The following is a 26410-nucleotide window of genomic DNA, read 5'->3' as shown; positions in this document are numbered from 1 at the left end:
ATAAAGAAAAGGGTGACGCAACAAGATGCCATCAACAGTAGCCCGGTGCCCCCTAGTGACCGGAAAAAAACTCTACAATGCATAAGCAGCTGTAGTTGATACGTTAAGAGCCAAATCGACTGCCTTTAATTTAAAAGCGGCATCTTATCCATTTCTTTTGTCCCCCATAATGAGGGTTTCTGTATAAAAGCTTCCTTTCTTCAGTCATGTCCGTCTTGATTTCGTTCTGTCAATTCTTTGTGCGAGTTATACGGCACTATTTGCCTGGCGGATGGACATGTGATCTACACACCACTCTTCTCCCCAGTGACCGTGTCACACATCCCTCCGCCCAGAAAAGCGGTGCCGCACAACAGCGGTCCACAGCCCTTTTATGAGTGTATAAAAGTGATCAAGTTATCACAAAAATCACAATAAATCAATAGATACGCCACACCGGATGACAAGCCTCTGGGTTCAAAACTTGAACAAAAAGTAGCGGCTTAGTGAGGTGTGAGGTGCCCTCACGCTTCAAGAGCTCCACCATCATACAGGTGGCCAAGAAGCCCGCCATCACAGGTTTGAATGACTATAGACCTGTCGCCCTGACATCTGTGGTCATGAAATCTTTCGAGAGGTTAGTGTTGAACCACCTGAAGGACGTCACGGGCCCCCTGCTTGACCCCCTCCAGTTTGCCTACTGGGCAAATAGGTCGGTGGACGATGCGGTCAACATGGGACTGCACTACATCCTGCAGCACCTGGACACCCCAGGAACATACACCAGGATCCTGTTTGCGGACTTCAGCTCGGCGTTCAACACCATCACTCCTGACATCCTCCAACAGAAGCTCATCCAGCTCGCGGTGCCTGCCTCCACCTGTCAGTGGATCACCAGCTTCCTGACCAACAGGAGACAGCGTGTGAGGCTGAGGACCATTACATCCGACGCCCGGACCTCCAATACTGGCGCTCCTCAGAGGTGCGTCCTCTCCCCACTGCTCTTCTCTCTCTATACTAACGATTGCTCCTCAGGTGACTCTCCTGTGAAGCTCCTGAAGTATGCAGACGACACCACTCTCATCGGACTGATCCGTGACGGTGATGAGACTGCGTACAGACAGGAGGTGGAGCGGCTGGTCCACTGGTGCAGCCAAAACCACCTGGAGCTGAACCCGTTGCAGTCTGTTCGAACTACTCCCCTCTAGACAGAGCTCTATAGAGCGCTGTACGCCAAAACCAGCAGACACAGAGATAGCTTCTTCCCCAGGCTGTCGCTCTGATGAACTCACACTACTCTTAGAGTCTCAGAGTTATTGCTGTGCAATAACATCCTGCTCTCCACGCCTTTTTTGAATTGTCTATATATATGTGTACCATGTGTCCACTCTGCATCTATTGCAGCCTGGTCATCCTAGAAGAGGGTTCCTCCCATCTGTGGTCTCTTCTCAAGGTTTCTCATTTCCCCTAGTTGGAGTTTTGAGTTTTTAAAGTCCCAATGATCATCACACACACATCTGGGTGTGGTGAAATTTGTCCTCTGCATTTAACCCATCCCCGTGTGATTTTGATCCATCCCCTGGGGGAGAGGGGAGCAGTGAGCAGCAGCGGTGCCGCGCTCGGGAATCATTTGGTGATCTTTCCTTGCCCTCCTGGGAGTTTAAGATCAGGGGATGTTTGAGAATATTTGTCAATTTTCGCACATGTCCTGAGTGTTGTTAGTCACCTAAATGTTGAACAGAGGAAGTCATTCCTTGTTTGACACGCTCAAACATGGTGAATAAAAATTCTTGAATTTTGAATCTTATAGTCCGGAAATTACGGTATACAGTAATCCCTCGCTACATCGCTATTCGTTTATCACGGTTTCACTACATCGCGGATTTTTTTACAAATTAAAAAAACATTTTAAAATCAAAATAAAACTTCTAAATTGAGGAATTATGGCATGAAACTTGCTCATACGCCAGCAGAAGGCAAAGAGTTCCCACACAATTGCAGTCCGTACACTTGTACATTTTTATAAAAAAAAAATTGTTATAATAATAAGAGTGCTAAAAACATATTTAGTGTTGTACTTTGTTATAGAAAAATTGTTATGATAATAAAACTGTTCTAAAAACATATTTACATACATATTCAGCCGTGCTTTGATTTGTGGTAGGTAGATTTATTTTGAAGGCCGTTTTCAGGCGATACCACTTCCTGTTTTACGTCCGTGTACATGTGTTGGTTACAGTGGTACAGGAGTCATTGATGATGTAAGTGGGTCTCCTAACAAGAGAAATGCACGATGGCATGTGTCTAACCTTTAGGACAATGTAGTATTGCTCCAAATGTTAGTTTACATTGCTTTAGAGCAGGGATGTAAAACTCATATTTTTCGCGGGCCACATTGTAGTCATAGCTTCTTTCGGAGGGCCATTATGAGTCAACCCAAATAAATGTATGAGCACCTCACATTATATACAGTAAAAGCTACAAAAAAAACCTGACAAATAACTCGTTTTCAAATCAGACGAGTAAAAACTGGTCAAATATTTAAAAAAAAGATATTAAAAGTGAAGACAATTTGCAATTCTCGTAATGACACGTATTTGATGCGCAATTTGTCTTCACGGGCCGCATAAAATGATGTGGCGGGCCATATCTTGCCCCCGGGCCTTGAGTTTGACACCAGTGCTTTTTAAGGATATAATTATACGTGCACACCAAATCAATAAAGCAGACATAACTAGACATTTTTATATATGGTAATGATAAAGGTTTTTATAACTTCATGATCTGATATGTATTTCTGTGGACTTTGAAATAAATGCTTTTTGATATATTGCCTGAAGAGGACAATGACCCTTAAGGAACTATTTAATGCATGCCCGATGTTATTATAAATCACGGACACTGCTCAAGGTGTCTTAGAATGTTCTGTACTTGATTATATCTTATGTTTTGATTAATGCTTGATGTGACATCGTATTTTGCCTCATGCTAGATGCCAGCCTTGGATTACTACTGAAGGTTCTGGACAGAAGAAAAATGTTTTGACTATTAATGAAAAAATATGGTTGGAAGCATGCATGATTAAACTAAGAATGTGACAAAGTAAGCAAGTACATAGAGTGTCAAAAGAACAAACAAACAAATGCATGGTAAGTGGTGAGTAAGAACTTTACATAGTCAGGGAACATGAACAAATTGATTATATCACACCCAAAACGTCACATAAGTCCGTACAGAATGACAAAATTGGAAGGATGAAGAACGGACAAGGTGCGACAGTTGGTGAAGTGGATGTATGGGCAAGAATGGAGGAGAATGTTGACAGGAGGGTAACTTGGAGATAAAACCAGTAGGTGCCAGAGGGAGAACGCCAGGAGGGAGACAGCCAAGAACCCGGCCAAAGGTGATCGCCAAGGCCAAAAGACGGGAAGGAAAACAACAGCCCCCACCAAGTTAAGCACACCAAATCGCCCATAATCAGCACCCATCCCCACGGAACCAGCTCTCACCAAACCAGCACCCACTCCCATGGAATCAAACTCTTCTGCGAACTTGCCCCAACCCCCTGGACTCATCACCCATCGGCCCACAGCAGCATGTGCAACTAAATATAAGCTGATCAAAGAACCTTGAACATTGCCTTTTCTGAATGGAGACTTTCTGCTCGAGCATTGTCGCACGAAAGGCATTGTATTGTATTTTTTTCTGAAAACAGAGCTTTCTGAACAAGAATTGTGATTGAACTCAACCAACCTGTGTAAGTCTAAACTTTGTTTCTGTGTCTTAGTCTTTTCCTAAAACTGAAGAAAGAGAACGAACTCTGTGAGTAAATTGGATAACAGGTGATTGGCTCTGCCTTTTGCCGTGAGGCGCGGATAGCGCGCTTCCCAAATTGTGGACAGAATCCAACAGTGTCACTGAAGTAAGCTACTACTTGTCGATCGCATGACATCTTAAAAAAACATTTTTTCTATAGGCTAGAATCCATCCCATCGCTTGATTGACATACAGGTTGGGAGGCAATCACAGTGAAGCGCACATGCGCAATAGACAATGACCACACCCAAGTATGGCTGCGCATACACAAACCCAGCGCCAAAGCTACCAAGCTAATCAATGCATTATGCATCAACGCGCGCACTCGCTTTATTCTTTTAAACTAAAGAAAATTTATGACGATCAAAAGTGAGTGGGGTTGCTGGACCAAGTAAGAAGCCAAACACGCACTTTCATACGGAATGGGAGTTGGACTTTTTTTTTTTTTTTTTTTTTCCATTGACTGGGTTGACATTCCCTTTAGCACAGCTTCATCTAGTGGATGCATAACACAACCGGAGTCAACCCCAGTTTGATGCAGTAGCCTCTATTCTATGCGCCTTTTAATTCGGTGCGCCCTGTATATGAAAACATTACTAAAATAAAATATTCAATGAAGGTGTGTCTTATAATCCAGTGTGCCTTACAGTGCGGAAAATACTGTAGGGTTGCTATGTTTGTCATTAAATCTGTTAATATATACGTATTTGGTCATTAATGTTATATTGTATTCTTGGTTGCGTAGCTTAATTGAATTCTTCCAGTTTTTTTTACCATGCTTTGGCAACGACAAGTCACAGTAAGCAGGCTTGCTATGATTGTCATTAACTCTGTTAAGATTTATATGGCCATTAATGTTATGTTGTATTGTTTTTTCTGTAAAGCCACCACAGAAGTCCGCACGCAAATCCTCATTCACTCTCGTCAAACAAGGGAAAATAGGGAAAATAGAGACTGCTGAAAAAACAGATGACAGGGACGTGACCAGATTTATTGTACACTCTACAGCTCTTTTCTGAAGTCCAAGTGATTTACGTAACAAAGTTTTAGAAAATTTAGGCTAAGCCAAATTATATAACGAGATGGTGAAGTCAGTGAGTCAGTGTGAGCAGTATGTGTGTGAGCTAACTTATGTTGTCAGCGCATTTGCCTAATAGGCTACCTATTTTGTGCTGCTTTTCCCTGACATTTGTTCTTGTTGTGAAATTGAAAAGAAAAATATCGTAGATTAACTTGCAAAACTTGAAGAACTCCTCAGATGGGCAAGGATGAGGATCAAACCATCAAAATGCCACAGTCTGTCAATCCGGAAGGGAGTCAGGAATGACCTCCTCATCTTCCTAAAAATGGATGGAGGAAAGATTCCTACATTGGCTGAACAACCAGTCAGAAGCCTGGGAAGGCATTATACAGCAGAGCTGTCTGATATGCATATGCCTGCCACCATCATGCAGCAGTTTACGAACGAGCTTGTGAGGATTGACAAGTGCCACCTCCAGGGAAGCTTAAAGTCTGGTGTTACCAATTCACCCTTTATTAGCACCTCATGTGGCCCCTAAAGCTGTGTGAGCTCACCTCATCCACAGTTATGAAGATGGATGCTAAAGCCAACAGCTTCATATTCAAGTGGCTTGGGCAACCCCGAAGCCGCTCCAATATCGGCTTGTTTGGGAAGACCACACTGCAGCTGCCACGAAAGTCTATCAACCTAGGGTCCAGACAAGAGAAGGTGAGGTTCGTCCTAATTAAGGGACTCAACTGCCCCGTTTGTAAGAAACACCAAGACACCAGTGCGAACAGGACGCAAGTGGAAAGCAGAGGAGGCTGTTGACCAGGCCACCAGCAGGCTGATGCACGATGAGTTGATAGGCAGGTTACAGTAAGGGAGAGCAGGCTTGGGATGGGGAACAGCCTCTAGTTTTGGTCCAAGGCTACAAGAAGGGAAAGAGCTGGTGATTGAGGAGGTGAGCAGGCATGAGGAAGAGCCATATAAGTTCAAGGCACTCAACCAGCCACAGCAAGGACGATGGACGACTTGGGAAGGAGTGATTAACAGGACCATCAAGTGGTCCGACTTGTGAAAGATGCCTCAAGCAAAGCAGACTTTCCTCATTCGGGCCACGTACAACACTCATCTCAGCCCAAGGAATCTGAGCCAGTGGTATGGCTCAGAGGAAAGCTGCTGGCTCTGCAACTCCCTAAACCCAAGCCTACAACATATCCTGTCCAGTTGCAAGATGGCACTGGCACAGGGTAGGTATAGGTGGCGGCATGATCTGGTTCTGCAGAAGCTGGCAGAAGTTCTTGAAGCGCAGAGAATGGATGCAGCGAAACACCTTCCAAGATACGGACTTTCATCCGCTTTGTTGGACAAGGGGCCGGTGCTCAGACCGTCAGCCAGAGGCAGAGATCCCCACTGCTAACACCTGGATGAAGCTAGAACTTAAGGGAGGCTCTTGATCAGAAGCTCAAGTTCCCACCAGAGATTGTCACCATCTTTCTGAGGCCGGAGGCCAGACGTCATCCTGAGGTCCCATGCAGTTAAAACTGCGATCCTGGCAGAGCTAACTGTCCCCTGGAAGGGAGGAATGGAGACTGCCTCTGAAAGAAAGAGGGACAAATACACCGACCTAGTAGCCGAGTGCCAAGAAGCTGTCTTTACCCTGTGGATGTTGGCTGCAGGGGTTGTTGGAACATCCATCCAGCCCCTCCTCAGGAAGATTGGAGTGTCTGGGACAGAGCTGAAGAGGGCATGTATGGACCTGGCAGAAGAAGCGGAAAGAGCCAGCTTCTGGTTGTGGTTGCGTAGGAAGGACAGGTCATGGCAGAAAGAGAGGTCCTTGGGGTGGCTGCAGGGGGCGGAAAGGACGTCTCCCTGGCGTTGCTCCACCACCATGAGATGTTCCGGGATTAATGGAGCGAAACATCAATGAAGGGTGGCTCCCAGATGATGACCCTGCTGTTGCTCCACCACCATGAGATGTTACGGGATTAATGGAGCGAAACATCAATGAAGGGTGGCTCCCGGCTGATGACACTGCAGTTACCCCGTTGGCACCGTCAGAGTTAGTAGTAGTAGTTTGGGTGGGGGGGCGACTTATACTGTAATTATTCACAAATTTTTACTTGATCATTAAAACATTACTGACTTATAAGTATAGTTGATCACTTCACTTGTTATTTTAACTTTAAACCGCATGAGGGCGCACTATGGCTGTGAAATAATCGGAGCCTCACTGACAATGAGTTCCATTCACTGACTTCCAGAGTCAGGAGATTTTATGATTTGGAGTGACAGATGGTTTCATAAACTTGTTATTTATGTTATAGTTATTTGATATATAATTTATTTAGAGTAGCAACGTCTATGTTGTTAGACTTCAGTAGTTTCCGATTGTCTAGCAAGGCCGTGAAGGCAGCAAGGGGGAAACGGGAAGAGCGATCCAGGGCGCTTGCTTATAGCAGTCATATGTTGAGGTCTTTTTTTGTGAAATAAAGAGCCGGTTACCAAACCCACGCCTGGTACTTTGGTAACGCTACAATGTAGTTATATACGTAGATCTGTGGAATAATTGGAGCCGCAACTGACGACAAGGCTGACAACAAGGCTGACAACAAGGCTGACGTCAGCGGCGCACGTAGTTCCGGAGTGAACAGCTAAACATCGTTATATGGGCCAGTGGAATAATTTGAACTGCAACTGACGACGAGTCCGACGTCAGCGGCGCGACGCACACGCGCCGGTGTGTACATAGAGAAGAATTCGATTCGATGGATTTAATGATTTGGAGTGACTGATGGCTTGATAAAATTGTTGTTTATATTGTGGAATAATTTGAACTGCAACTGACGAGTCCGACTTCAGCGGCGCGCTGCACACGCGGCATTCTTTACATAAAGGACGAAGAATTCGATCGATAGATTCATTGATTTGGAGTTACAGATGGTTTGATAAAATTGTTGTTTATAATATAGTTATTTGATAAATAGTGTACACGTCATTATGTGGGCCTGTGGAATAATTTGAACAGCAAATGACGAGTCCGACGTCAACGGCGCGCCGCACACGCGCCGTTGTTTACAGAAAGGAGGAAAAATTCGATGGATTCAATGATTTGGAGTGACACAGATGATTTGATAAACATATTATTTATGTTATAGTTATTTGAATAACTGTTAATGTTAGGTCAGGCCCGTTCTCAGCTCCTCGTTTGTGTTTATGTCACGTTAGCATACCGTATTGTTGACTGACGTTGGACTTGTTTACATAAAGGAGGACCAACTCGATCGATGGCTTTAATGATTTTGAGTGACACAGATGGTTTGATAAAGGTGTTATTTATGTTATGGTTATTTGAATAATTGTTATTGTTACATCAGCTCTCAGTTCTCAGCTTCTCGTTCGTGTTTGTCACGTTAGCATACCGTTTCGTTTAGCCTGTTTTTGCTGGTTCATGTCTGTACTTTGTGTTGGATTTTGTCAAATATATTTCCCCAAAATGCGACTTAAACTCCGGTGCGACTTATATATGTTGTTTTCCCCTTTATTGTGCATTTTATCGCTGATGCGACTTGTACTCCGAGCGACTTTTAGTCCGAAAAATACGGTATTACACAAAATCACTGTCTCACTGTTGCACTCCATTATGTGAATGAAGGCCAACTCAGACAGAAAGTACTATATACCCCGGCAGTTTAAGAGTGACAGAGCGGTCCTGTTGTGGCTGACGAAATAAAGGAGGTAGTTGTAGAGTTTGGAATAAGAGAAAAGGTCATAGCTATAAACAGCTGATAATGAAGCTAATATGGAAGCGGCTACAAATAAGGAAGATTGGATGCTATGCGCACACACTTCATCTCGGTGCACAGAAGGTGTACGTCTCTTATCAATCTCCGAGCTGTCAGCGAGGAACCGAGATCCAGTAGTTTGGATCACGAGGTCTTCCACCATGAAGCATGTAGTTGAGGAGAAGCAGATGCTATGCCCAAACACTTAACCTCAGTGCACAGAAGGTGTACAATCTCTAACCAATCGCCAAGTGGTCAGCGAGGATCCGAGATGCAGTAGTTTGGATCAAGAGGTCTTCCGTCCTGAGGCATGTGGTTGAGGAGAAGCAGAAACTTTTGGGTAGTAGGACACAAAGCCTAATTGGTTCAGGATAATTAGACAGGATTTTTTTGCTTTTTAATTTAATGCAATCCACTTGGTCCTTTTTCCACATGTTTCAGGGATGACAGTGCATACTGTTATCTTGGATGTAAGGACCCGCTGGACCTCGCTATACCTTAAGGACGAAAGATTTGTTGAAATGTACCCAGACATACAAGCTGCATTCTTGGACCCACAAACGAAAAAACGAATGAAACTAGGTCAACAAGTGGATTGACTGTAATTATAATGACACTAAGTTTATAACTTAATTCATCTTAAGACAAAATCCATCCATCCATCTTCTTCCGCTTATCTGGGGTCGGGTCGCGGGGGCAGCTTTAGGAGTGACTCCCAGACTTCCCTCTCCCCAGCCACTTCATCCAGCTCATCCCAGGGGATCCCAAGGCGTTCTCAGGCCAGCCAAGAGACATAGTCTCTCCAGCGCATCCTGGGTCGTCCACGGGGTTTCCTGCCGGTGGGAGGCGTCCAGGAGGCATACTGATAAGATGCCCACGCCATCTCATTTGGCTCCTCTCAACGTGGAGGAGCAATGGCTCTACTCCGAGTCTCACCCGGATGACCGAGCTTCTCACCCGATCTCTAAGGGAGAGCCTGGACACCTAGCGGAGGAAACTCATTTCGGCCGGTCGTATCCAGGATCTCGTTCTTTCCATCACAACCCATAGCTCGTGACCATTGGTGAGGGTAGGAGAGTAGACTGACCGGTAAATTCAGAGCTTTTTACCTTTTGGCTCAGCTCTCTCTTCACCACAACAGACCGGTACAGATCTATCTAACCACTGCCCCTACCCCTTTGGATAATTTGGCGGGAATTACAAAATTGAAAATTTTGAATATTTAGTAGCATAGTTTTCAAAATATAAGTCGCGTTTTTTTCATAGTTTTGGTGGGGGGCAACTTATACCGAGGAGCGACTTATGTGAATTTTTTCATTAATTTTCAAAATTCAAAAAAAAAAAAAAGCGAAACTGCTATAAACAAACCACGATGTAGCAAGGGATTACTGTGATTTGAATTTCAAGTGACGTCAGTGGTGCGGCGCAGCGGTTGTTTACATAAAGGACAAAGATTCGATCACTGGATGACGAAGATGATGAAGGGCCCCACGTACTACCAGCATCATTAGCAGATTTGTTTCTAAGTGACATGGAGAACAAAGAGTTTGAAGGATTTAATGATTTGGAGTGACACAGAAGGTTTGAAAAGCTATTATAGCTATTCGCACGCTCGGTCCTACTCTACGGAGCTCTCTTTCACCTCCGTGGATGGAAGTCAGGGGCTGGCGCTCAGCCGGGTGGCTGTCCGGGGGCGGTGGATGGGGCTCGGACATGGCTTTTACGCACGCCCAGTCCTACTCTACGAAACTCTCTTTCACCTCCATGGATGGAAGTCGGGGACCGGCCCTCGACCGGGTGGCTGTCCGGGGATGGTGGATGGGGCTCGGACATGGCTTTTACGCACGGCCGGTCCTATTCTATGGAGCTCTCTTCCACCTCCGTGGCTGGAAGTGCCCCCTCCGGGGATGGAAGTCCACGCCGCCACACGCCTGGAAGTCCACGCCGGTGCTTGAGGCCGTGTGGTGAACTCTTTATGTTATAGTTATTTTATATATTTTATTTCGTATAGCAACTTGTTTATGTTTTTATCGTTACAATTCAGTAGTTGTTGGCTCATTGAACTCTTGTTTTGTTAAATAAAGAGCCGTTTACCAAACCCACGTCTTTCCTTGTACTTTGTTAACGCTATAATATAGTTATATACTAGATCTGTATTTGACAAAGGACGAGGAATTTGATCGATGGAATTAATAATTTGGAGTGACACAGATGTTTGATAAAAATTATTGCTTATATAACAGTTATTTGATATATAATTTATATATCGTTATATGGCCCTGTGGAATATTTTGAAGTGCAACCGCCGTCAGCGGTGCGCACCCATTGTTGACATGAAGGACGATCGATGGATTTAATGAATTGGAGTGACAGATGCGATGGGTCCTGACTGTTGCTTGTGTCTATTCACCAAACGGCAGCTCAGAGTACCCACCCTTCTTGGAGTCCCTGGAGGAAGTGCTGGAGAGCGCTCCTTCTGGGGATTCCATCGTTCTACTGGGTGACTTCAATCCTCACGTGGGCAATGACAGTGAGACCTGGAAGGGCGTGATTGGGAGGAACGCCCCCCCCTCCAATCTGAACCCGAGCGGTGTTCTGTTATTGGACTTCTGTGCTCGACACGGATTTTCTATAATGAAAACCATGTTCAAACATAAGGGTGTCCATGTGTGCACTTGGCATCAGGACACCCTAGGCAGCAGTTTGATGATCGACTTTGTAGTCGTGTCATTGAATTTGCGGCCGCATGTTTTGGACATTCGGGTGAAGAGAGGGGCAGAGCTGTCAACTGATCACCACCTGGTGGTGGGTTGGCTCAGATGGTGGGGGAAGATGTCGGCCAAACGCTCTGTGAGGGTCTGCTGGGAACATCTGGAAGAATCCCCTGTAAGAAACAGCTACAACTCCAACCTCCGGCAAAGCTTTTCCCACGTCCCGTGGGAGGCGGGTGACATTGAGTCCGTGTGGACCATGTTCCGTGCCTCCATTGTTGAGGCGGAAGACCAGAGCTGTGGCCGTAAGGTCGTTGGTGCCTGTCGTGGCGGCAATCCCCGAACCTGCTGGTGGACACCGGCGGTAAAGGGTGCAAACAAGCTGAAGAAGGTTTCTTATCGGGCTGTTTTGGCCTGCAGGACTCCGGAGGCAGCTGACAGGTACTGGATGGTCAGGCGGAACGCGGCTTTTGCCCGGGCGTGGGAGTTTGGCGAGGCCATGGAGAATGACTTCCGGGCGGCATCGAGGAAATTCTGGTCCACCATCTGGCGTCTCAGGAGGGGGGGAGCAGTGAAACGTCAACACTGTTTAGAGTGGAGATGGCGTGCTGCTGACCTCGACTCGGGACGTCGTGAGTCGGTGGGAAGAATACTTCGAAGACCTCCTCAATTGGAAGCAGGGCCTGGAGACTCTGACGTGGGCTCTCCAATCTCTGGGGTCGAAGTCACTGAGGTAGTTAAAAAACTCCTCGGTGGCAGGGCCCCGCGGGAGGATGAGATCCGCCCGGAGTTCTTAAAGGCTCTGGATGTTGTTGGGCTGTCATGGCCGACACGCCTCTACAACATTGCGTGGACATCGGGGACAGTGCCTCTGGATTGGCAGACTGGGGTGGTGGTTCCCCTCTTTAAGAAGGAGGACCGGAGGGTGTGTTCCAATTACAGGGGAATCACACTCCTCAGCCTCCCTGGTAAGGTCTATTCAGGGGTGCTGGAGAGGAGGGTCCATCGGGAGGTCGAACCTCGGATTCAGGAGGAGCAGTGTGGCTTTCGTCGTGGCCGTGGAACAGTGGACCAGCTTTACTCCCTCGGCAGGATCCTCGAGGGTGCATGGGAGTTCACCCAACCAGTCCACGTGTTTTGTGGAGTTGGAGAAGGCGTTCGACCGTGTCCCTCGGGAGGTTCTGTGGAGGGTGCTTCGGGAGTACAGGGTGCCGAGCCAACTGATAAGGGCGGTTTGGTCCCTGTATCACCGATTCCAGAGTTTGGTCTGTATTTCCAGCAGTAAGTCGGATTCGTTCCCAGTGAGGGTTGGACTCCGCCAAGGCTGCCATTTGTCACCGATTCTGTTCATAATTTTTATGGACAGAATTTCGAGGCGCAGCCAAGGCGTTGAGGGGGGTCCGGTTTGGGGACCTCAGTATCGCATCTCTGCTTTTTGCAGACGACGTGGTGCTGTTGGCTTCTTCAGTTCTTGATCTCCAGCTCTCACTGGAGCGGTTCGCAGCCGAGTGTGAAGCAGTCGGGATGAAGGTCAGCACCTCCAAATCCGAGTCCATGGTCCTCGGTCGGAAAAGGTTGGAATGCCCTCTCCGGATCGGGAATGAGATCCTGCCCCAAGTGGAGGAGCTCAAGTATCTTGGGGTCTTGTTCACGAGTGAGGGGAGGATGGAGCGCGAGATCGACAGGCGGATCGGTGCAGCGTCGGCAATAATAGGGACTCTGTACCGGTCCGTCATTGTACAGAGAGAGCTGAGCCAAAAGGCAAAGCTCTCAATTTACCGGTCGATTTACGCTCCTACCCTCACCTATGGTCACGAGCTATGGGTCGTGACCGAAAGAACGAGATCCCGAATACAAGCGCCCGAAATGAGTTTTCTCCGCAGGATGTCCGGGCTCTCCCTTAGAGATAGGGTGAGAAACTCGGTCATCTGGGAGAGACTCAGAGTAGAGTCGCTACTCCACAACGTTGAGAGGAGCCAGATGAGGTGGCTCGGGCATCTCATACGGATGTCTCCTGGATACCTCCCTTGGGAGGTGTTCCGGGCATGTCCCACCGGTAGGAGACCCCGGGGTCGACCCAGGGCGCGCTGGAGAGACTATGTCTCTCAGCTGGCCTGGGAACGCCTTGGGATACCCCGGGATGAACTGGATGAAGTGGCTGGGGAGAGGAAAGTCTGGGAGTCCCTCCTAAAGCTGATGCCCCCGCGACCCGACCCCAGATAAGCGGAAGAAGATGGATGGATCGACTTCCGGTTTATTCGGGTCACTTTCGTTTTGATTTAGGTCACTTCCGTTTTGATTTGGGGCACTTCCGGTTCAATTTGGGTCACTTCCAGTTCGATTTGGTGCACTTCCGGTTCACTTCTTGTTCATTTTGGGGCACTTCTGGGTCAATCCAAGATGGCCTGTGGAACTGGGGATGTAGGGATGAATTGGGTAAGCATCGTGGAAGTGTGGGTGAAGGGGGTGAATAAGGTTAACAAAGTGAATAAAGTTGGAATGGGTTGAAAAATGTACAAACCGGATTCGGTTGAAGTTGGGAAATTGTGTAAAATGTAAATAAAAACAAAATACAATGATTTGAAAATCCTTCTCAACCCATATTCACTTGAATACACTACAAAGGTAACATATTTAATGTTCAAACTGATAAACTTAATTGTTTTTGTGCCAAATAATAATTAACTTCGAATTTCATGGCTGCAACACTTCCAGCAAAAGTTGGGAAAGGTGGCAAAAAATACTGAGAAAGCTGAGAAACGCTCATCAAAAACCTATTTGGAACATCTCACATGTGATCAGGCTAATTGGGTACCATGATTGGGTATAAAAGGAGCCTCCCCAAACATGCTCACTCATTCACAAGCAAGGATGGGGGGAGGTTCACCGCTTAGTCCACAACTGCGTGAAAAAATAGTTTAAGAACAACATTTTTCAAAACAAAATTGCAAAGAATTTAGGGTTTTCAACATCTACGGTCCATAATATCATCAAAAGATTCAGAGAATCTGGTGAAATAACTGCACGTAAGCGCCACGGCCGGAAACCAAGACTGAATGACCATGACCTTCGATCCCTCAGACGGCACTGCCATATAAACCAAGACGAGTGTGTAAAGGATATCACCAAATGGGCTCAGGAAAACTTCAGAAAACAACTGTCAGTAAATACAGTTCTTCACTACATCAGTAAGTGCGGTTTAAAACTCTACCATGCAAGGCAAAAGCCGTTTATGAACAACATCCAGAAACGCCGCCGGGTTCTCTGGGCCGACCGAGCTCATGTAAAATGGACTGATGCACAATGAAAAAGTGTTTTGTGGTCTGATGAGCCCACTTTTCAAATTGTTTTTGGAAACACTGGATGTTGGGTCCTCCGGACTAAGGAGGAAGCGGACCATCCGGACAACGCAAAGTTTAAAAGCCAACATCTGTGATGGTATGGGGGTGCATTAGTTCCCATGGCATAGGTGACTAACATTTCTGTGAAGGCAACATAAATGCTGAAAAGTACGTAAAGATTTTTGAGCAAAATATTCTGCCGTCCAAGCGACATCTTTTTCATGGACGTCGCTGCTTATTTCAGCAAGATAATGCCAAGCCACATTCTGCACCTGTTACAACAGCGTGGCTTCGAAGTAAAAGGGTCCAGGTTCTCCCCTGGCCCGCTTGCAGTCCAGACCTGTCTCCCATTGAAAATGTGTGGCACATTATGAAGCGTAAAATACGACAGGGAAGACCCCGGACTGTTGAACATCTGAAGCGGTTCATCAAACAAGAATGGGAAAGAATTCCACATGAGAAGCTAAGAGAATTAGTCTCCTCTCTTCCAAAACGAGTGTTATTAAAAGGAAAGGTGATGTAACGAAGTGGTAAACATGCCCTTTCACAACTGCCCACTACTGCACGTGCTGCAGCCATGAAATTCTAAGTTAATTATTATTTGAAAAATAAAATAAAGTTTATGAATTTGAGCATTAAATATGTTGTCTTTGTAGTGTATTCAATTTAACATAGGTTGAAAAGGATTTTCAAATTATTGTATTTTGTTTTTATTTACATTTTACACAATTTCCCAACTTCAACCGAATCCGGTTTGTGGAAATTAGAAGGGAAAAGACTAATTTTGGAGAATTTGGTGTGAATTTCCAAATTAAAAAGTTTGAATTTTCGGTAAGTGGGAAGTTGTGGAATAGGTGGGCAAAAGATGAACAGTTGAAAGTTGGAACGGGTTGAATCGGTTGAAAAATGTAGAAATTAGAGTTGAAAAGGGAAATTTTGGAGAATTTGGTGTGAATTTCAAAATTGAAAATTTGGAATTTTTGGTAAGTGGGAAGTTGTGGAATAAGTAGGCAAAAGATGAACAGTTGAAAGTTGGAATGGGTTTAATCAGTTGAAAAATGTAGAAATTAGAGGTGAAAAATGAAATTTTGTGAAATTCTGTGAAATACTGTGGAAATTTTAAACGTGAAAACGTGAATTTTTTTAATTAGGCAATTTTGGGAATGTCGAGAATCTCTACCAATTTAATTTGAATGTGCTGAACTTTGGTGAACAGTTGAAAGTTGGAACAGGTTGAATCGGTGGAAAAATATGGAAATTAGAAGGGAAAAACGCAATTTTTGAGAATTTGGCGTGAATTTCAAATTTGAAAATTGTGAATTTTTAGTAAATGGGAACTTGTGGAATAGGTAGGCAAAAGATGAACTGTTGAAAGTTGGAACGGGTTGAATCAATGGAAAAATTTGGAAATTAGAGGTGAAAAACGAAATTTTGTGAAATTTTGCAGAAATTCTAAACGTGAAAACGTGAAATTTTTGAATTTGGCAATTTTGGGAATGTCAAGAATCTTTCCAAATGTGATTTGAATGTGCTGAACGATGGAAATTTCAACCTGGAACGACGTGAATGTGAAATGTTGAATATGCCATTAAGAATGAATGGGGAAAAATTTGTCATCAACTTTTGGAATGAGAAAATGCAAGCGCTCGTGAATATGTGGAATACGTCAAAAGTGGAATGGAGTGAATCGGATAAATTATGTTGAAGGAGTAGCGCGTAAAAAAAGTGAGGAGAAGAAAATAGAAGAAGCAGAATAATAACTAGAAAATGCAATTTCTGGAGAAATTGCGTGTGAAGGCGAAGAAGCTCAATATATATATATTTGGGGAATGCTATGTTTAAAGTTGGAACGGGATGAATCAGTTGAAAAATGTAGAAATTAGAATGGAAAAAAAAATTGGGAAATGTTGGCGTGAATTTCATTATTGAAAATTTGGAATTTTTGGTAAATGGTAAGTTGTGGAATAGGTAGGCATAAGATAAACATTTCAAAGTTCGAACGGGTTGAATTGGTTGAAAAATGTAGAAATCAGAAGTGAAAAATGAAATTTTGGAGAATTTGGCGTGAATTTCAAAATTGAAAATTTTGAATTTTTGGTAAGTGGGAAGTTGTGGAATAGGTAGGCAAAAGATGAACGGTTGAGGCTAGACTACTGTAACACACTCCTCATCGGGATCCATAGCAAGAGCCTCCAGAGGCTACAGTACATCCAAAACAGCACTGCTAGGATCATGATGAGGGTGCGGAAAAGTGATCACATCACACCCATCCTCCGTTCTGGCTCCCCATCAAATTCCGAACTGATTACAAGATCACCCTCCTCACTCACCAGTGTATCCTCAGAAATGCTCCCCCATACCTCAAAGAACTCCTTGCCCCAAAACCTGCCACCCGAAGCCTCCACTCATCCAACTCACACCTTCTCGACGTCCCGAAAACCAAGTTGCGCACCATGGGCGACCGGGCCTTCTGCCATGCAGCCCCCACACTATGGAACTCCCTCCGACCACCTGAGAGCACCCTAATCCACTGACTCTTTCAAAACTGAACTTAAAACTCACCTCTTTACCCTAGCATTTCCGTAATCCTGGTTTTCGTATCCCGATTGTGGTCCAGTTGTTATTCTTGTCTTTTTGTTTTCTTGTTTTTACTTGCCATGTAGCAGTTTGAGATTCCTCCGAATGTAAAGTGCGTTACAAATAAAATTTATTATTATTATTATTATTAGTTGAAAGTTGGAACGGGTTGAATCGGTTGAAAAATGTAGAAATTAGAAGTGAAAAGCGAAATTTTGTGAAATTTTGCGGAAATGTTGAACGTGAAAACGTGAAATTTTTGAATTTTGCAATTATGGAAATGTTGAAAATCTTCCCCAATGTGTAATACTTCCGGGTTAGAGCAACGCTGGCGTCTGGACTGCTGACTGCCGCTTCGATCCCGAACCGTGACCGCTATTTGTTTGTCCCCTATCTGTTTTGTGTTTCCCATTTTAAGTGTGCCTGTTTTTTCTTTGCTTTTCCTTCTAAATTTTGGCCTTTTCACCTGCCCACTGTGTATCGCTGGAAGCTCCGCTTGCACCTCTCTGTTCCAGCTCCCTCTGATTACGAGCTACGCTAGCCAGCTAGTCAACCCACTACTGGACCTTCCTACCTCCTGTCTCTAATCCTGTAGCTGCTCGCTCTTGGTTCGGCAAACAGCCTCAATCCAATTTTCTGGCCGCTCGGCCAGCGTCCTCGGGGGGAGCACCCGCTCGCTGCGAGTTCGCTGGTCGTGGTTCGGCTGTGTGCCGCCATGACGCACTGGGGCTTGCCGTTTGCAGGGGTACAGTCGGGATTGACCAACATCACCAGCGACTTCACCAACATCAAAACTTGGTCCACTGCTGCTTCCATGCATTTCACTGCCCATCAACTTCTAACTAACCAGCTGCTAGCCACTTCTAGCATTTTATCTGGATTAATCCCAGCTGCTGTCACGTCTCATCTCCTCCATGAACTATCACTTCTACTACTCCGGGCTTCCATTCCACCAACTTCTCGCACAATTGTCTACACTGCTGCTGATCTTCATCATCTCAACAATAATCAACGTCTCCCTGCCGCTGCTGCCTCAGCTGCCAGCAAGGCTGGGATCCTCCGCCGTCGCCGCTACATCCACCGTGGCTCTGGACTATCTTTTAACAGACATTTCCCTTATGGCTCACCCATCCCTTCTTTCTGGACTACCTCGCGACCCCCCCCATCACCCCCACCTCCCGTACTGTCAACCTCAACAATCTCCGCTCCCCCACCCCCGCTTCTTCATCCATTTCCCTCGCGCTGCTGAGCTGTCGCTCCCTCTCCAACAAATCACCAGTTATTTTTTAACTACATTTGGACAATAACTTGGATCTGCTCCTCCTCTGTGAAACATGGCAACAGCCCCTGGACTTTTTTACTCTCAACCAAGCCACTCCGTCCAACTACAGCTACATTGCCAAACCCCGCCTCTCTGGGCGAGGAGGTGGTATTGCTGTCCTCCACAAGCAGTCCCTACACATCACTGAATTGCACCTGATCCTCCCATCTATTTCATCCTTTGAATATCTCGCTTTTTCCCTCCCCAACTCCACTACTGCTGTTCTTATCTACCGCCCCCCAAAATCACATCCGTCTTTTCTTTCTGAACTCTCTGAACTCCTCACCATTGTATCCTCAGTCTCCTATCGCCTCCTGCTCATCGGTGACTTCAATATCCACATCGACATAGAGGAGTATACTGACTCTGTTACCTCTTACATCACGAAGTGCATCGATGATGTGACTTGCTCGAAATCCGTTGTCGCTCGCGCGAACTGGAAGCCGTGGCTGACGGGGGCTGTCCTCAGACTGTTGAGGGCCAGGGACAAGGCTTTCAGAGCGGGGGACGAGGCTGGCTTGAGGACAGCGAGGGCCGACCTGTCCCGAGGCATCAAAGAAGCGAAGAAGGCGTTCTCGTGCAAGGTCTCCACCCACTTCAAGGACAGCAAGGACGCACGTAGCCTTTGGCGGAGCATTCAGACCATCACGGACTACAAGCCCGCGCCGAGGAGCTGTGAGGGCGACGTCCGTCTGCTGAACGAGCTGAACCGCTTCTTTGCTCGCTTCGACGCCCAGAACAGCACTTGCCCGCTGAAGACCACTCCCCCCCCACACGAGCAGCCCCTGCGCCTCTCTGCCGACGGTGTGAGGAGGGCGCTTGCCGCTATTGACACCCGTAAGGCGGCGGGCCCTGACAACATCCCGGGTCGAGCGCTGAAGGACTGCGCTGGGGAGCTGTCGGGTGTCTTCACGGACATCTTTAACGTTTCCCTGCAGCAGGCCATCGTCCCCTCGTGTTTCAAGGCTGCCACCATCGTTCCTGTGCCGAAGAAACCTGCACCGTCCTGCTTCAATGACTACCGCCCCGTGGCACTGACACCCATCATCATGAAGTGCTTTGAGCGGCTTGTCATGGAGCACATCAAGTCCGTTCACCCCCCCACCATTGACCCTTTCCAGTTTGCGTACCGTGCCAAGCGGTCCTCTGAGGATGCCATCTGCTCTGCCCTCCACTCGGCCCTCACCCACCTGGAGAGAAAAGACTCATATGTGAGGTTGCTGTTTGTGGACTTCAGCTCTGCCTTCAACACCATTGTGCCGCCGCGACCCATCTGCAAACTCGACGAGCTGGGCCTCAGTACCTCCCTCTGCAACTGGCTACTGGACTTCCTCTGTCAGAGGCCTTAAGTGGTGCGTGTTGGCGACAAATTCTCCGCCAGCATCACGCTGAGCACGGGGGCCCCCCAGGGCTGCGTGCTCAGTCCATTGCTCTTTACCCTGCTGACGCATGACTGCACTGCGACCTACAGCGACAACCGCATAGTGAAGTTTGCTGACGACACGACTCTGGTGGGTCTTATCACGAAGGGCGACGAGACTCGGTACAGGTCGGAAGTTGACCTTCTGACCACGTGGTGCAGGGACAACAACCTCCTGAACGTCAATAAGACCAAGGAAAGCATTGTTGACTTCCGGAAGGGTCACACAACACACCTGCCGCTGATCATCGACGGTGCTGTGGTGGAGAGGGTGAGCTGCACCAAGTTCCTGGGGGTGCACATCAGCGAGGACCTCTCCTGGTCCGCAAACACCTCGTCACTGGCAAAGAAAGCTCAGCGCCACCTGTACTTCCTGCGGAAGCTCAGGCGTGCATGTGCTCCTCAGGCAGTCCTGTCTACATTCTACCGTGGCACCATTGAGAGCATCCTCACCAGTTGCATCGCTGTCTGGGGTGGTAACTGCACTGAACAGAACTTGAAGGCCCTGCAGCGCATAGTGAATATGGCTGGTAAGATTATTGGTGCTTCGCTCCCCTCCCTGAAGGACATTTACACCTCCCATCTCACCCGCAAGGCAACCTCGATTGCGAGAGATGTGAGTCACCCGGCTCACTCTTTGTTTGACCTTCTGCCCTCTGGAAAGAGGTACAGGAGCCTGCGCTCCCGCACCACCAGACTCGCCAACAGCTTCTTTCTCCAGGCTGTTAGGGCCCTGAACTCGCTACCCCCTTCTGCGTAGCGTGCGGCACTGTTGCGCTATTTTCTGGAATGTCTACTGTACGCGCACTTGCTCCTTTTTTTTTGCTCCTCTTATTTATTTATTTATTTGTTGTTATTTATTCATTATTTATTCAGCACGCTTTTGTTATACTTGTTTACTTGTTTGTCTGTTGTGGGCCATGTCTTGTCACCGTGGGATAGGGGGGAACGAAATTTCGGTTTCTTTGTGTGTCTTTGGCATGTGGAGAAATTGACAATAAAGCTGACTTTGACTTTGACTTTGACCAGCCAACTGCTCCACTGACGTCTAACTTCATCTCCCTTCTGGACTGCTTTCATCTCACCCAGCACATCAACTTCCCCACCCACACCAAAGGCCACACCCTGGATGTAGTATGCTCCTCTCACCTTTCCACTGTCTGATCATCTCTGCATCCTCTTCTCCGCCCCTCTACCCTTGCTTCATAATTCCACAAAGCGCACCACCTCCTACCGCAACATCAAGACTGTAAACCCGAACACGCTTTGCCAGCTCTTATCCTCTGCCCTTCCCTCCAACCCCACTTCTTCCTCCCCTGATGACCTTGCCACCATGCTCAACAACATTCTTTCCGACTCCCTTGACTCCCTAGCCCCCTGGAAAATTTCCTCTGTTACATTCACTAACTCTGCCCCTTGGTACACCCCGCAACTCCGCTCCATGAACAAACTGGCCGTCAACTCGAACGCCTCTACAAAAGAACCCGCCTCACCGTTCATGCTGAAACCTTTAAACAACACATCTCCTCCTATCGTGATGCTCTTCTTGCTGCCAAATCTGCTTACTTCTCATCTCTCATTAATAACACCAACCGGAACCCCCGCATACTGTTCTCCACCGTCTACAAATTGCTACAGCCACCGGTCACCAAGCCACCCTCCTCACCTGCCCTCTGTAATTCCTTCCTTGTCAGCTTTAACAACAACATTGCCCAAATCAACAGTTCTCTGACCGTCACCATCAACAACTCCTCCTCCCCCACCTCTCCTCCTCTCCTGCCCCCCCTTCCCGATCTCCCGCCCTTCCCCTCTCTCACTGCCTTCTCCCTTGTCGACTCCCCCACTATCCTAGACATCATCAACGCATCAAAGACAACCACCTGCTCTCTCGACCCCCTTCCAACGACCTTAACTAAGGCCTGCCTCCCTGTCCTCCTCCCTTACCTCACCACCCTTTTTAATCAGTCTCTATCCCTCGGCCACTTTCCCACTGTCTATAAGCTTGCAGCCATCACCCCCGTCCTCAAAAAGCCCACCTTAGACCCACTCAACTTCTCCAACTACCGTCCCATCTCCAACCTTTCATTCTTTTCCAAAATCCTTGAACGCATTGTCTGCGCCCAACTCCAACACCCATCTCCAATCCAACAACCTCTATGAACCCTTCCAGTCCGGATTCAGCCCACTTCACAGCACTGAAACAGCTCTTGTTAAAGTCACCAACGATCTCCTCATTTCCGCTGACTCTGGTGCCCTCAACATCCTACTACTTCTTGACCTTAGCGCAGCCTTTGACACTGTGAACCATTCCATCCTCCTCAAAAGGCGGCGCCAACTAGGTTTTGAGGGCACTGTACTCGACTGGCTCACCTCCTATCTCACCAACAGTAACCAGTTCATTTCTCTCTCCAGTCACACATCCATCCTCTCCCCAGTTACACAAGGTGTCCCCCAAGGCTCAGTTCTTGGCCCCCTCCTATTCATCTGTTACCTCTTTCCTCTTGGTAATGTCATCCGCAAACTTAATCTGGACTTCCACTGGTATGCGGATGACACCCAGATCTATATATGCACCATACCAACCCATAACCCTTCCCTCACCCACTTTGAAACCTGCATCTCTACAATAAAAACATGGCTGTCCCACAACTTTCTCAAACTGAACAGTGATAAAACAGAGCTCCTCCTCATAGGCACTAAATCCTCCCTTAATAAAACTGGATCCATCACACTCACCATCGACTCCACAAACATCACTCCCACCCCCCTGGTACGCAATCTTGGCATTATTTTTGACCCCACACTGTCCTTTCACCCTCACGTTAGCTCAGTTGTCAAGACCTCCTACTTCCACCTCCGACGCATTGCCAAAATCCGGCACTGCCTCTCTCTCCCTGCCGCTGAATCCCTCATCCACGCCTTCATCTCATCCCGGCTTGACTACTGCAACTCCCTTTTCACTGGAATCACTGCTCACTCACTCCATAGACTGCAACTAGTCCAAAACTCTGCTGCCGTCTCCTTACCCACACCCGGTCCCGTGAACATATCACTCCTGTTCTCCGCTCTCTTCACTGGCTCCCCATTGAGGAGCGCATCATCTTCAAGATACTCCTCCTCACCTTCAAAGCCATCCACAACCTGGCTCCCACCTACCTATCCGACCTCCTTGTCCCCTACTGTCCCAACCGCCCCCTCCGATCCTCCAACACCTCACGTCTGACAGTCCCAAAATCTAAACTCAAATCCTTTGGGGACAGGGCCTTCTCCTGCACTTCACCCCGACTCTGGAACTCTCTCCCTCAGTCTGTCTGTGACTCACCCACACTCCCCATATTTAAGTCTCGTCTAAACACTTACCTCTTCTCTCAAACCTATGACCTCTCCTACCCATAACTGGTTTCCTCATCTTAATTTTATCCCATTGTCTCTTCCCCGTCCCCCTACCCCTCCCCTCCTGTTTGTCGTTGCCTTCTTCCCTGTAAGCGTCTTTGGGTTTTTGAAAAGCGCTATACAAATTTAATGAATTATTATTATTATTATTTGCATGTGCTGAATGATGTGAATTTCGAACTGGAATGACGTAAATGTTGAATGTGCCGTTGAGAATGAATGGGGAAAAATTTGCACGTCCGCCTCACAGTTAGGAGGGTGCGGGTTCGATTCCACCTCCGGCCCTCCCTGTGTGGAGTTTGCATCTTCTCCCCGGGCCCAGGTGGGTTTTCTCCGGGCACTCCGGTTTCCTCCCACATCGGTTCAGGGTGTCCCCCGCCTACTGCCCGATGACGGCTGGGATAGGGTCCAGCACACCCGCGACCCCCGTGGGGACTAAGCGGTTTAGAAAATGGATGGATGGATGAATGGATGGATGGATGGATGGATGGATGGATGGATGGATGGATGGATGGATGGATGGATGGATGGATGGATGGATGGATGGATGGATGGATGGATGGATGGATGGATGGATGGATGGATGGATGGATGGATGGATGGAGAAAATTTGCCGAAAATTTGCCATAAATTTGCAAATTTTGTGAAAATGGAAAATGTTTGGAATGAAAAAAATTTCAACGGTGTCATGAATATTTTGGAATAAGTTAAAAGTGGAACGGAGTGAATCGGTTGGAGTATGTGGAACTAGTTAAGCGTCAAAAAAGTGGGGGGAATAAGTAGTAAAATAATAATGAAGTTGTCAATAAAGTTGTTCAACAACAATAGCGTGAAGGCCTTTGCCTTCACACAATAAAGTGAATGGTTTAGAATAACATAAGTGTGAAGGCCTTTGCCTTCACACTAACAACAAAAACAACTAACACATGCCGGTTGGACACTACAAAATTCTGCTTAAATTGTTCAATGTGGTCAAAGAAGAAATGGGGTCGATATACAAAAAGTCCTGCCTAGCTACAAAAACAGATATGCTCAAACCTCATTGAATAAAGTACATAAGCAGACAAGTGTATTCACATATTAAATCAATAAAAGAAACATTTTAAGCATATAATTATACTTACACACCAAATCAATAAAGACATAACTAGACATTTTTGATAGGTGGTAATGACAAAGGTTTTTATAACTTTATGATCTGATATGTATTTCTGTGCACTTTGAAATAACATATGTTTTTTGATATATTGCCTGAGTAGCTTAATACCCTTAAGGAACTGTTTAATGTATGCCTGATTATTTTCTAAATCACGGACACTGCCAAAGTCGTCTAAAAATGTTCAATACTTGATTATATCTTGTGTTTTGATTAATGTTAGACGCCAGCTTTGGATTACTACTGAACGTTCTGGACAGAGGGAAATGTTTTGCCTAACAATGAAAAGATATGTGTCAAAAGATAGTGTCAAAAGAACAAACAAACAAATGCATGGTAAGTGGTGAGTAAGAACTTTGCATAGTCAGGGTTAACAAATTGATGATGTCACAGCCAAAAGTTCACATAATTCCGTACAAAAATGACAAAATTGAAAGAATGACGAATGGGCGGTGTGCATAAAGTGGGCGAAGTGGATGTATGTGCAAGAATGGTTTACAGGAAGGACACTTAGAGATAAAACCGGTAGCGGTGCCAGAGGAAGAGCGGCAGGAGGAAAACAACCAAGAACCCAGCCAAAGGTGATCGTCAAGGCCGAAAGACGGGATGGAAAACAACAGTCCCCACACACGCCGAATCGCCCATAATTAGCACCCAACCCCACGGAACCAGCTCTCACCGAACCAGCATCCACTCTCATGGAATCAAACTCTCCTGTGACTTGCCACACCCCCTGACTCATCACCCATCAAACTCGGCCCACACTGGCATGTGCAACTGAATATAAGCTGACCAAAGAACCTTGAACGTTGCCCTTTCTGAATGGAGACTTTCTGCTCTTGAGCATGATCGCACGAAAGGCCCAGCGCTGTATTGTACTTTCCTGAAAACAGAGCTTTTTTAACAAGAATTGTGATTGAACTCAACCAACCTGTGTAAGCCTAAATTTTGTTTCGGTGTCTTAGCCTGTTCCTAAAACCGAAGAAACAGAACGAGCACGCATTGAATAAATCGGATAACAGGTGATTGTATAAGGCTTTTGCCGTGAGGCGCGGATAGCGCGCTTCCCAAATTGTGGACCAAATCCAATAAATACCGTGTTAAATGTCTAATATCTCTCATCTGTAGTCAAATGAGTTTATCACTTTAAAGACCATGGTCTGCAGACCTTACCACTGAACATCAGTCTCAAATGCAGCAATATTCACAGCAAGTAACAGCATAGACAAGAGTTTATTTCGCAATTTTACCATCGCAACTGAAGATTTGGTGTCTAATTTGCAGATTAAGCGTTCCCAAGCACAGCCTGTTAAGTGGTGGTCAATTGCCGTATTAGTTACTAAAAAACACTTGAAACCTACATTTGAGAAAATAGTGCAATCTGACAAACACCGAGCGACATCTTGATCGCAGATCTCAAAAAGAGAGAGATTCAAAGGACCTTACAGCATGACTTTGGAAACACGTACATCCACAGGAACTGTTCTGTCTTTAAACGCTGTTGTGATGAAACAGCCAAAAGTTAAGGCCGCCATGACACTCAGAGAGAACGCAAAAAGGGAGTTAGCTCTTGACAAAACGGTGTTCATTTTTTAAAAGGTGGTACAAGAGAAAATAAGAAACACTCAAATTAAACAAACGTGCCGAACTCCGTATGTGTAGAATGACAAATTTTAAATGACAGAGAAAGCACATCCCGCCGTGTTTCACAATAAAACAATACCATGTACGCGCTATGCTGATGTATCTTAATATTTATTTTAAGTATTGTAAATTGTGCACAATTTACCTAAAGGGATAAAATAAAATCGTAAATTACTTGCTTAAGAGGTTAGGTTCATCGGCACATCAAGGAGATCATTCTTTATTCTGACTGGAGGTAGATTACAACTTCCGGTGTGAAGTTTT

General features: G+C 46.3%; 1 protein-coding gene and 1 pseudogene across 2 annotated transcripts in view; one reads left to right on the top strand and one right to left on the bottom strand.

Annotated features, from left to right (window-relative positions):
* The window catches only part of spcs3 (signal peptidase complex subunit 3), a 60681-nt gene extending 34491 nt beyond the window's left edge, over positions 1-26190 (bottom strand). Inside the window, exon 1 of one of the 2 annotated variants that reach the window (XM_088372340.1) lies at positions 25949-26190. In XM_088372340.1, coding sequence (XP_088228466.1) covers positions 25949-26091 — 143 coding nt within the window. In that variant the 5' untranslated portion in view covers positions 26092-26190. Of the gene's footprint in view, positions 1-25863 lie in introns of both variants that reach the window. The other variant, XM_088372341.1, reaches the window with a different exon arrangement.
* LOC148398587 (uncharacterized) lies at positions 21287-22113 on the top strand (annotated as a pseudogene).
* Positions 26191-26410: the final 220 nt, after the last annotated feature.

This window comes from Syngnathus floridae, chromosome 4 (assembly GCF_059516105.1).
Source record: "Syngnathus floridae isolate MCC-2025c chromosome 4, RoL_Sflo_1.0, whole genome shotgun sequence".
Taxonomy (NCBI): domain Eukaryota; kingdom Metazoa; phylum Chordata; class Actinopteri; order Syngnathiformes; family Syngnathidae; genus Syngnathus; species Syngnathus floridae.
Note: the sequence above shows the minus strand (reverse complement) of the source record. Positions and strands in the feature narration are given on the sequence as shown.